This window comes from Palaemon carinicauda, chromosome 6 (genome assembly GCF_036898095.1).
Source record: "Palaemon carinicauda isolate YSFRI2023 chromosome 6, ASM3689809v2, whole genome shotgun sequence".
Lineage (NCBI taxonomy): Eukaryota > Metazoa > Arthropoda > Malacostraca > Decapoda > Palaemonidae > Palaemon > Palaemon carinicauda.
Window position 1 is genome coordinate 156,890,131 of NC_090730.1, and position 12,553 is coordinate 156,902,683.

At 46.9% G+C, this 12,553-nt stretch overlaps 1 protein-coding gene across 2 annotated transcripts in view; it reads right to left on the bottom strand.

The window, feature by feature from the left end:
* Nucleotides 1-12,185, bottom strand: part of LOC137642758 (metaxin-1) — a 44,288-nt gene extending 32,103 nt beyond the window's left edge. For both annotated transcript variants that reach the window (XM_068375603.1, XM_068375602.1), the window contains exon 1: nucleotides 12,029-12,185. In XM_068375603.1, the coding sequence (XP_068231704.1) occupies nucleotides 12,029-12,103 (75 nt within the window). In that variant the 5' untranslated portion in view covers nucleotides 12,104-12,185. The remainder of the gene's footprint in view (nucleotides 1-12,028) is intronic.
* Nucleotides 12,186-12,553: the final 368 nt, after the last annotated feature.

Below are 12,553 nucleotides of genomic sequence, written 5' to 3' on the forward strand. Positions count from 1 at the left end.
AAAATTTATTTTATAATGAAAATATCATTTTTAAATATTAAACTTAGCCGGTGAATATATAAATAGCTGATTCACACCCATGTTGGTGGGTAGAGACCAGTATTAAAACAATAAAGGCGTATATGCTCAAGAGTTTTTGACAAATATTCAAAAAAACAAACTTAAGTATAGGTACCTGGTAAGGAAGCTGATTCTGATGATTACTCTGCCTCATTAGTCCGCTATCCTCACGAAGCCCAGCCATCCTCTCAGGATGCTGAAAGACTCCCAGGAGCTGCTATATCCAGGGTGAACACCCCTATAACAGGACCTCATCAATACCCTTAATCTGGGCGCTCTCAAGAAACAACATTTTGAACACCCGCCAAATCAAAAAGATTGCGAAAGACTTCTTAGTCTTCCGTACAACCCAAAACAAGATTAAAAATTTCAAGAGTAGATTAAAAGGATATTGGGATTAAGGGAATGTAGTGGTAGAACCCTCACCCACTACTGCACTCGCTGCTACGAATGGACCCAGTGTGTAGCAGTCCTCATAAAGAGTCTGGACGTCTTTCAAGTAAAATGAAGCGAACACCGACTTGCTCCTCCAAAAGGTCGCGTCCATAATACTTTCAAGGGATCTATTTTGCTTAAATGCCACCGAAGTCGCTATCGCTCTAACTTCGTGAGCCTTGACCTTAAGCAAACTATGATCCTTCTCACTTAAATGAGAATGTGCCTCCCGAATTAAAAGTCTAATAAAGTAAGATAACGCATTCTTAGACATGGGCAAAGAGGGCTTTTTAACGGAGCACCATAAAGCCTCTGAACAACCTCGTAGCGGTTTAGTTCTAGATAAGTAAAACTTAAGAGCTCTAACGGGGCACAGCACTCTTTCAACTTCATTACCTACGATCTCAGAAAGACTAGGTATTTCAAAAGATTTAGGCCAAGGACGAGACGGAAGTTCATTCTTGGCCAAAAAACCAAGTTGAAGAGAACATATTGCTTTATTTGTTGAGAAGCCGATGTTCTTGCTAAAAGCCTGGATCTCACTGACCCTTTTAGCCGAAGCCAAGCTCACCAAAAAAAAGTGTCTTGAGGGTAAGATCCTTCAGGGAGGCTGAATTTAAAGGTTCAAACCTGTCTGACATTAGGAACTGTAGGACTACGTCCAAGTTCCAAGCAGGAGTTGAAATATGACGCTCCTTAGAGGTCTCGAAAGACTTAAGGAGGTCTTGGAGATCTTTGTTATTCGAAAGATCCAAACCTCTATGCCTGAAAACAGAAGCCAACATGCTTCTGTAGCCTTTAATGGTGGATGCAGAGAGGGAGCGACCGTTTCTCAGATATAGCAGAAAATTCGCAATCTGCGCTACAGAGGTACTGGAAGAGGAAATAGCGGAGGACTTGCACTAATCTCTAAATACCTCCCACTTCGACTGGTAGATCTTGATGGTAGAGGATCTTCTAGCCCTCGCGATCGCTCTAGCTGCCTCCTTCGAAAATCCTCGAGCTCTTGAGAGTCTTTCGATAGTCTGAAGGCAGTCAGACGAAGCGCGGGGAGGCTTTGATGAAGTCTCTTTACGTGAGGCTGTCGTAAGAGATCCATCCGCAAAGGCAGACGCCTTGGAACGTCTACCAGCCATAGAAGTACCTCTGTGAACCACTCTCTCGCGGGCCAGAGGGGAGCAACCAACGTCAACCTGGTCCCTTCGTGAGAGGCGAACTTCTGCAACACCTTGTTGAGGATCTTGAAAGGTGGAAACGCATAAACGTCCAGGTGAGACCAGTTCAGCAGAAAGGCATCTATGTGGGCCGCCTCTGGATCTGGGACCGGAGAGCAATAAGTCGGGAGCCTTTTTGTCAGCGAGGTCGCAAAGAGATCGATGGTGGGTTGACCCCAAGTCATCCAAAGACTCTTGCACACATCCTTGTGGAGCGTCCACTCCATAGGAATCACCTGACCTCTTCGACTGAGACAGTCCGCCAAGACATTCAACTTCCCTTGGACGAACCTCGTCAAAAGCGAGATGTTTCGATCTTTTGACCAAATGAGGAGGTCCCTTGCGATGACGAAAAGAGCGTGGGAGTGAGTGCCTCCTTGCTTCGAGATGTAAGCCAAGGCCGTGGTATTGTCTGCATTCACTTCTACCACCTTGTTTCGAATCAGACTCTCGAAACTCCTCAGTGCTAAATGGACTGCTAACAGCTCCTTGCAGTTTATGTGAAGGCTCCTCTGGTCTGCGGCCCACAGACCCAAGCATTCCAGACTGTCCAGTCGCCCCCCAACCCAAATCCGATGCGTCTGAAAATAACACATGGTTTGGGTTCTTGACTGCCAGAGAAAGACCTTCCCGAAGTCTTATATTGCTGTCCCACCAAGCTAGGCAAGTCTTGACTGGATCGGAGATTGGAATCGAGACCGTCTCCAAAGTTTTCTCCTTGTTCCAATGGGAGTCTAGGTGGAACTGGAGAGGGCGTAGGTGAAGTCTCCCTAGAGAGATAAACTGTTCCAGAGACGAAAGCGTCCCTAGGAGGCTCATCCAGTCTCTCACAGAGCAACGGTTTTTCTCTAGCACGAGACGGACTTTGAGCAAAGCCTGCTCGATCCTGTTGGCAGACGGAAAAGCCCGAAAAACTAGACTCTGTATCTCCATCCCCAAATAGAGAATCGTTTGGGAGGGAGTCAGCTGTGACTTCTCCATGTTCACCAAGAGGCCCAACTCTTTCGCAAGATCCAAAGTCCACTGTAGGTCCTGCAGACAGCGATGACGGGACGACGCTCTGAGTAACCAGTCGTCCAAATACAGGGAGGCTCTGATCCCCGATAAATGTAGGAACTTTGCTACATTTCTCATGAGCCTCGTAAAAACAAGAGGAGCAGGGCTGAGGCCGAAGCACAGTGCTCGGAATTGATACACCACATTCCTGTACACAAACCTCAGATAATGTTGAGAGTCTGGATGTATCGGAATGTGGAAGTACGCATCCTGCAAGTCGAGAGAGACCATCCAGTCGCCCTCTCTGACTGCTGCCAAAACGGATTTGGTGGTCTCCAACGTAAACTTTGTTTTTACAACAAACACGTTGAGAGCACTGACATCCAGCACTGGCCTCCAACCTCCTGTGTTCTTCGGAACCAGGAAGAGACGGTTGTAAAAACCTGGGGATTGAAGGTCCGAGACTTTCACCACCGCCCCCTTTTCTAACAACAGAGACACCTGAAGATGTAACGCCTGTCTCTTTGTCTCCTCTCGATACCTGGGAGAGAGGTCTATCGGATCTTTTACTAGAGGAGGTCTCCGTACAAAAGGAATTTTGTAACCCTCCTTCAGCAACAAAACAGACTCCCGGTCTGCACCCCTCTTCTCCCAGGCCTGCCAGAAGTTGGTCAATCTGGCACCTACTGCTGTCTGAGGACGTGGGCAGTCAGACTCTGCCACGGGAGGATCTAGATCCTCTCTTCTTGCCCCGCTTACTATCGGCACGAGAGCCTCCCTTACTGGGAGCTCTGCCACGAAAAGGCGGGATAAACCTTGTCGCTGGAGTGTCAAATTTAGGTCTGTTGACATAAGAAGACGAAGGTACAGCCTTACGAGCAGACGTGGCCATTAAATCATGAATGTCCTTCTGTACAAGAGACGCTGCAATATCTCTAATAAGCTGCTGCGGGAACAAGGCAGAAGACAATGGCGCAAAGAGAAGTTCTGACCTTTGACAAGGAGTGACACCTGCAGACAGAAAAGAACACAGAGTCTCTCTCTTCTTAAGAACCCCTGCTGTGAAAGTAGCAGCAAGTTCATTAGAGCCATCTCTAATTGCCTTGTCCATGCACGACATAATCTGAACAGAGACATCTCGGTCTGCTGACGAGACCTTCCTACTCAAGGCTCCAAGAGACCAATCCAAAAAATTGAAAACCTCAAAGGCACGGTAAATTCCTTTGAGGAGATGATCTAGATCCGAAGAGGACCAGCAAACTTTCGAGCGTCTCATGGCCAGACGACGAGGAGAGTCTACGAGGCTTGAGAAGTCTCCCTGGGCAGAGGCAGGCACCCCCAAGCCGAGAACTTCTCCCGTGTCATACCAGACGCTCACACGAGAAGCCAATTTGAAAGGGGGAAAAGCAAAAGCAGACTTCCCCAAATTCCTCCTAGACATTAACCAGTCGCCCAACAAACGCAAAGCTCTCTTAGAAGAGCGAGAGAGCACTAACTTCGTGAACGACGGAGTCGAAGAAGCTAGGCCCAGCATGAACTCAGATGGAGGCGAACGAGGAGCAGCAGAAACAAAATGATCAGGAAACAGGTCCTTAAAGATAAGCATGATCTTCTTAAAATCAAGGGAGGGCTGAGCAACCCTAGGCTCTTCTCCATCCGAAAGAGTCCCCAAAGGAACATCAGCAGGAAGGGGATCAACGACTTCCTCATCCGAAGGAACTTCATCCGACAACGGCAAAGTCTCGCGACACGGAGAGGCATGCCGAGGAGGCAACGCTTGACAGGCTATATCAATATGCGACGGAGCCGCAGCAACAGCTGAGGTAACGACGTCACGTCGAGACTGCAAAGATTGAAAGTCTTGAGGCTAACAAACAACAACAGACAGTGTCGACTGACGTTCGACATCACGTCGGGACTGCACTGACTGCAGGACTTGAGTTTGAAAAACAACACCCGACCGTGGCGACTGACGTTCAACGTCCCGTCGGGGCAACGGAGTCGGCCGACGAACGTCACGTCTAGACTGCGGTGATAGTTGTTGAACGTCACCTTGAGTCTGCGGAAAAAGAGGTTCCACGTCACGTAACTGACGAGGAACACGATCAGAGTCGCGTTTAACAGCACCGATAACATTAGCGCTAACGTCATAATGACGAGACAAATCTTGCTTAGGCGGTTGAAGACCAGAGTCACGCTTGTCGGACTGGCGAACCGCAAGCAAAGGATCTTTACCAACCTGTTCATGCTCATAAACCTCCATTAAAGATGAAAGTTTCAACTGCATGTCCTGTAAGACTCCACTTCGGGTCAACGGGAGTCGAAACGGGCCGTGACGTCGGCAACGTCTGTGCATGCAAATCATCGCACCGAACGAGACCCTCGGACTCGTTGTCACGTTTACGCTTAACAGGCGAACAGCCATCCGATGACTGAATACGGTCAGAGCTGCCCCAATGGCTACAGCCAGGACGCTGGACCTGTCCTGAAGGGTCTGACTTGCGCTTTAAGGGTCTAGAAACCTTACGCCAAGGTTTCTTATGCGGCAAATCGTCGGAAGACGAGGAGAACTTAGTCTCCCCCGTCTTATGGTAAGGACGTTCTTGATGAGAAACGTCTGATACCTTTGAGGGAACGTCTGTACGTCGGTTTACACCTCTCACTCCCTTAAGTCCTACAACATTCCTTCTCCCTGGTGCAGGGGAGCCTGAAAGAGGTCTCGGACTAGGGGAGTGACAAGCACGAACAGACGAACCCTCGGTCGCAACACTAAACACATTAGGCGCACTTTCCACTTTACCACTTTGACTTTCCACTTTACCACTTTGACTCTTTAAAAGAAGGTTCCTGTCCGATGCTAAGGTTTCGACCTTCTCACCCAACGCTTGAATAGCTAAAAACATATCACGCATTGAAGGTTCATGAGTGCCAATAGGGGGTTCAGAAACTACCACTACAGGGGAAGGATTAGGTTCAGGGGCATGGGAAGAGGAAAATTCTAAAGATCTAGAAGAGCTTCTCCTCACCCTATCTCTTTCGAGTTTCCGAGTATATTTTTCATACTCCAACCACTCGAACTCCGATAAAACCACACACTCCTCACACCGATCTCCTAATTGGCAGTATTTACCCCGGCAATTAGCACAAACAGTATGAGGGTCGATAGAGGCTTTCGGAAAACGTTTGTTACAATCTTTCGCACATTTGCGATATACAGGAGAAGGGTCAGCCATTATGAAAATCCAGAGAAAATCCAAAGGAAAGCCAAGTTTATCAACAAAAAAGGGTTTCAAGAGTTTTATTGAAGGAACAAACCAACACAGCGAAAGCCAGTAAAACCAAAACCAAGTACTTCACCAATTCGGTAGAAAACTCGAGGTCTAGAGCGAGCGGATCCAATGTTGTCGGTGACACCGACAGAGAAGAGCTGGTTTGGTTGAGAAGTATATGCGGTATCTGGCCGATAGTCGGCGCTGGTGGGCACACCCGCAACCTTCATGGCGATCGCTCGCGAGTTTTCGGAATCTGTCGGGCCGTCGGAGACGTCAGCTATTTATATATTCACCGGCTAAGTTTAATATTTAAAACTAAGAATTACTTCCAAATTTGTCATTTGTCCCGACACTAATACAAACCAAACGCTATTTATAGGAATGACTCACCAATTGGGAGGGTGGAAGTCCGAACCAACTGGCTTAGCATTTGACCCGGGGTTTTCCCATACAAGCTTGGCATGTAACTGAGACAAACCCTGACACCTCACTAAAACTTCGTACAATGCACGGATAGCGGCCTGAGTAACCTGCATGCTTGTGATACTAGCAATGTGACTGTCTAATTAAGATTTCTCTGAGATAAATAGGAATCTTTGGCATCAAATAGACGTTACCCAATATTGTACTAACCTCGCGAGGGATATGGAAATGTATCAAGTATTATTTCTATACTGTACTTGGTTACACAAGGGAAATGGTTATCATCTGCAGATAGGAGAGGTCAGCTTGCAGAAGATCCATGAATGCTGCTCCCCAAAAGAGGTGAAGATGAAGGCAAGAAAGAGCCAGTCATCCTTACACATTAATCCAAGACTAATCCTGGGTAACCTATGTTCTCAACCATCTCCTACTAGTCCATCAAGGAGCCTGAGGCATTTCAAACCACTTGTTATGTAGCCGCCACTGGACCAATGGAGAATGTCTCCATGTTCCTCTGGGTTACCTCTTGCAGGTAATGGGCGGTGGAAATCATTTGAAGCTTCCACAGTCCCGTTTGCAGTACCTGCATCACAGAGTAGTTTCTCTTGGACGCTAGGGATGTACTGATGCCCCTAATGTCATGAGCTCTAGTCGACGAGCAGGAGGAGGGCCGAGGTTCAATGCCCGGTCTAAGACCCTGCAAATCCAAGCTAAGATGGTGTTCTTTGGGACCCTCCTCGTGACCTTCTCCCTGCCTAAGAAGAGTGCTTACACTCGGGGGCGAGCTACTGCTGTGCGTTTAAAGTGATACCTCAAACTCCTCACTGGGGTAATTAACAGTTGAGCTGGGTCATCGGTTACAGAATGAAGACTCCCAATCCGAAAGGGCCCAAATCTAGGATCCTCTACTCCCAGATTTTGAGTCTTAGCAATAAACTCAGGGATGAAGCTGAGTGTTGCCTCCCCCCTCCCCTTGAATGGGTAATGTTGTAGGATAGATCATAAAGTTTGCTGACTCTCTTGGCAGGAAAGGGCTACATTGACACCTTCTTGGAGGACCTTGCTGTCCTACTGGTCGAGGGTTTGGTGGTCTGTGGCTACTTCTTAAGAGCTGGTGGAGCCTTACTACAGGGCCTGGATGTCAAGGCCCTATGGATAAGGGAGTCTTTGTTAGACTTTCTCCATCATTCAGCCACTCTGTGGACCTCTTCAGGTTGAACAAGGAAGAGCCGTCCAAGGTGGAGTTCCTGAGCCTGGTAACCTCAGCCTGGGGGACCTGTCTATGGAACCTCTCGATTACCGCATCCTGGCACCTTAGAACAGCATTCACCCACAGGTTAACCACCTGGTGAGCGAGAAACTCTATAATACGGGTGCCAGATAGAAGTAAGGTTTCCCTAGACTTCCTTGTAGAATCCTCAGTTCTAACATAGTGACCCACTGATCCCAACCACAGATCCAGCCACGATGTAGCCTGCATATCATACATCGCTACATTCTCCATGTTTACAATCTCAGACCCCCAAAAAGGAGGTTGAGAGCCCCGAAAGCCTCTAGAACAATACTCCCCTTAAGTGAGACTCTACGGAGGAGTCCAGAGGCAAGGCGGGAAAGGGCTGGTCCGAAGTCTCATAATACCTCCTCTGCTGGACAAATGGGGGTGGGGGGAGCTTAGAGGACGAGACCCCTTAAAGCAAACCAAATGACCAGGCGATCTGAGAGAACCCCTTCTTTCTGGTGGCCATCAACCCCTTCCACCAGGGCAACACTGCACTGGCCTTAGGAGGTCGTTGGGTGCCATAGACATGGTCTAGGATCCTGCCCTTGCCCTCCTGAGGTGCCCACTCCAGGCCAGCCAACCCAATGATGGCCCTCATGCAGGATAGAACCTGCCAGAAGGCATACTCCGACTCTCTCTGTCCAACTTATGAGTTGAACTTTGGACTAGCAACCCTAGGGAGATAGTCGTCATCCATGTCCAGTTCATAATCCACCTCCGAGCTCTCACCCATAGGAGCCCGGAGTGGGTCAAGGTTGTCAACGGAAGTTATGTTGCTTGCAGACATTCCTGTTGCCAGGGAGGACACATGAGCTCTCTCTTGCAGAAGAGCTACCCTTACCCTTGCATTCTAGGGCACCGTCTTTGTGTCCTTGGACTCTGCAAGGCAGCAGGTATTCATCCAGCAGAGAAGGTCTGGAAGGTTCCTGCTGTCCCGAAGAGGTCTGAGCCTCTCTTCAGAAGGCTCTTCTTTGTGCTCCGGTGTTCTAGAAACAGGACTAAGTACTTGGGGGACCACCTCAATAGGAGATGGCCGGAACCTTGGTACCAAGGTGATCTTCCAAGGGGATTCCAAACCTCAGCTTGTACGAGGTTGGAGGAAGTCAGCCAGAGGAGAAATTGGGCTCCTGTCTCCTCTTCTGCTTCTTTGTCAGGAATAGAGTTATCTGAAGCTGGATGCTCAAGAACCATCTCACAGCTACACTAGGTCTCTTGAGGGATGAGTCAATCATTGGAGGGTCCAGGGTTCTGGAAGAGACAGGTCCCCTCCTAAGGTCAGATGGAGGAGGAGAAGAGGAAAAGGAGATCTATTTCTCCGGCGAGATCCTCAGGGTCGACACTACTGCTGTCTATTTAGGTGGTTCTGGTCGGGCAACTGCGTGCTTGACCACCTTGACCAGGGTATCGAACCACGATGGTGGTTTCCCCACAGTAGACAGGTCCGCTGTGTCCTTGTGAAGGCCTATGGGTGGAGAACACCTCCTTGGGGATCACTCCCTTGGCATCTGAAACTGAATAGAGATGGCTATCTTACTTGGTATAATTCGGGCAAGCATCTGAAGGTCCTCCTGCACAGTCTTGGGAGGTCGTTCTGGCGTGATGGAAACCCCCGCAAACTTATCGGGTGGCTCCCTGAATCCATCAGGGAAAAGAACTGGCCGACCGTCTCTTAATGGCAAGTCAGGTCAACACGTAGGTTGCTCTGGAACAGCTGCTGATGGTCTGTGAAGCTCATCCCGGGGCTGTCAAGGTGGAATAATAGGATCACTCATGGGAGCGTGACGATTACATGAGAAAGAGCGACAATTATGCGTGAAAGTGACGACCCCGCGCAAAAGTGTGCAATGGTGAGGCGTGAAATTTAAGTGCACAGCAGCTAGGCAGGTGGTGGGGTACTGAGAGCTGGTACTATGCATGTTACTACTACAGGATCAGAAGAAGAGGGGTTGACCAGTATGGACAGGTCAGTTGGTCCATACGCGCTCAGGTGTGTGTGCACGTGTTGAGAGACATGTTACTTGCCAACATATAAGTCCATATTTGAAGTGCTTTCTCATATGCAGGCAGAGTGTGCATTCAAAAGGGTGGTAGTGCAAGAGACATTATAATACTAAGCATGTCTCTGCCACTACTATCGTCTCATGAGATAATACTGAGACTGGTGTAACAGTGGATGGCTTTAAAGGGAGGAGACTGAGAAGGAGAGGCTCTCTCTTTTCTGCCCTCGAAGAGGACAAGCGGAAGGTGTGCAACACAGGAGCAAAAACACTCTCCTGTGCTTCCTTCGAAGCCAGAGCCATCACTAACAATTCCCAAGGAGGTCCATAAAACTTGCAGGGTGTCGTTAACCTGTAAATCAGATAAGAAGGCCACCTCCTGTTCCTCTAGGGGAAAGAGGAAGGTCTTCCAGCCTCAAGACTCGGCCTAAAGTTAAAGGGCCACCACTATTCTCCGCTCTATTCAACTCTCGAAGGAAAACGACAGAGAAGGGTCAGAAGGAAACATACCAGGGGTCAGAGGAAGAGGTTGGGATTTCTGCAACTTCAAGGATGACTCCAAAGGCAAAGAATCTATTTAGGGTCTCTTCTTCCTCCTGTCATATGCAGGCCACTGAAAGGGTGACCACTTTCGACACTGGTCACATCGATTTCCTGCCTATAGGAGTGTCCACAGGCATCCCCACAACAAACAATCACAAACATGATGGAAAAACAATGAAAAAGAATAAAAAGCCAAAAATCTCCAGCCACTAGAAGAATGTCTGTTCACAAGAACATTGTTGGCTGAATTCAAAGTGGGCATTCAGTGAGCAAGCAGGGGACAAAGACTCTCCTCTACCAGCCGGTAACTACCGTCCACCTGCTTACACCTCATTACAAAAGTTTTAACTTCCGTATTCTCCAGCTTTGCTGATATTCTATCCTATGTCCAGGATGAAGATTTGTATTTGTGCCGGAACACACAGTTTTTCGGACAGGTACCGGTCAGCCTTATGGATAATTGGAATTTCAATACCATTTACTGTGACCTAGCTGACTGCGTTCGTTGTTGTTTTTTGGTTGTAATATAATAAAATCAAAGGGATATGCCTTAGCCTAAGACATCCCACATAACCTGACTCAAATCACCATCTCCTTACATACAGGGAGGGGTCTTTGCTTTCCCCTGTGAACCACCTTTGTTTACAAAACAGTATTTCAAACCATCATACATCCTGGGCTATGTCTGTCATTTGCAGAAAATATTATGGTGGAAGAAGTCATACGTTCCCAGGAGTGAAGTTCGTAAGGAAGCAAACACATTGATGAGACTTAGTCTTAAGGAAAGTTAAGGATATGGTAGTCTAATGGGGGTTCACTGGCCCCTCCATGTAGGTAAGGATACGGCTCCTAGGTTAGGTTATGTGGGGAAACCTTTGGTTAGGTGGCATTCTTGCATTTGTTTCCTTTATAGAATGTGGTTTTTCATTCATAACGTTCAATATTCTACATCCAATCTGTCCAAAAAAACATTATACGGTAGGCTTCGAAATTACAGCATGTTCACAAAATCTTTACTTAAAACTCAATATATGAATAATCAGTCAGGGAAAATAATTTTCTCAGGTTTAAGAATATTCAGAGCCACTTTTATCATGTAAAATTTTGCAAGAGAGTGGAGATAGGATACTATATGTCTACAGATCAGTAAATATACGCTTGTACAAAATTATTGATCGTCTTACAATACCATTTTGTGGCGACAGATCAATGATGTTCCAGTTGTACGGATATTAAGGGAATATAAAATACCCTGAATTACCCTTATCTACCCGACATAAATCACTACGTCCTTACTTTTATGGGGAGAGCGAGGCTTTGCCCCTGCAACCATCAGACCTAACACCAAGCTAACATTGAATAAAATTACTTGTATCCCCAGTATGTTTTCCCCACCCAAAACCCCGAGTTCCCACTGGGGGTCCCCCATTATCGGAGGATATAGATGTATATATATTTCTGAAACTATTCATTTGCGACGGGAACGAGTGTCATTTTCGGAGAGAGTAATTTTTTCTATAAGAAAAAGTTGTTGTTTTCCTAGGTTACATTGCCCTGTAATACACAACAATGAAACCCTTGTGGTATGGTAATCTACCTTTTACGTGAAAACGGGGTGCTTCTAGAATAAGTTGCATGGGAAAAAAACTCAATGGGTAAGAATAAGATTAAGTAAATTAACCTAAAAAGTCGTATCTATGAACAGTAGTAAGTACATTTACAGCCTAACGGTAGGTTGCCGTCCTTCGAAAATGCCGAAACAGCAGTATTCCAAGAGAATGGTTATTAAGGCAAAATTTTAGTTCTCACCAACATCTGCAGGCTCTTCAGGTCCATTGAGGGTAAGCCCCATTTGGCATCACCCTCCCACACATGTAATTCCATAACCTTGGCATCAACGTCGTCGGCAGACGTTCCTTGCAGGAGTCTCGAGAGTCGAGACCAGCTGATTGTTCAACAACACTACACTACACAAAGATTGCCCTTTTCCTCGGGGATTTCGGCAACTCATGAGCGTTCCCTTCACTTGCCAGAATGAATTTAGAATACTGTTTCTAATTCAATTTAAAAATTATAATCTAGCTTTATGGCATAACAGCTTGGTTTCCTATATCGTTACTTTTAAAACGATTAAGCATTGTTCATTATGCTATGATACATTACTTTGTTTTCGAGTTTGATCATAATTTTTGTCTATGTGTTCGATTAAATATAAGTTAATTGCTAGTTAATTTGCGACTACATCGTATATTTCAGAATTGGGTATTATAATTTCCTCATTGTTCAATCACTGGGGAACACAATACTTATTTCATTTTTAGACTGTGTTTCTGG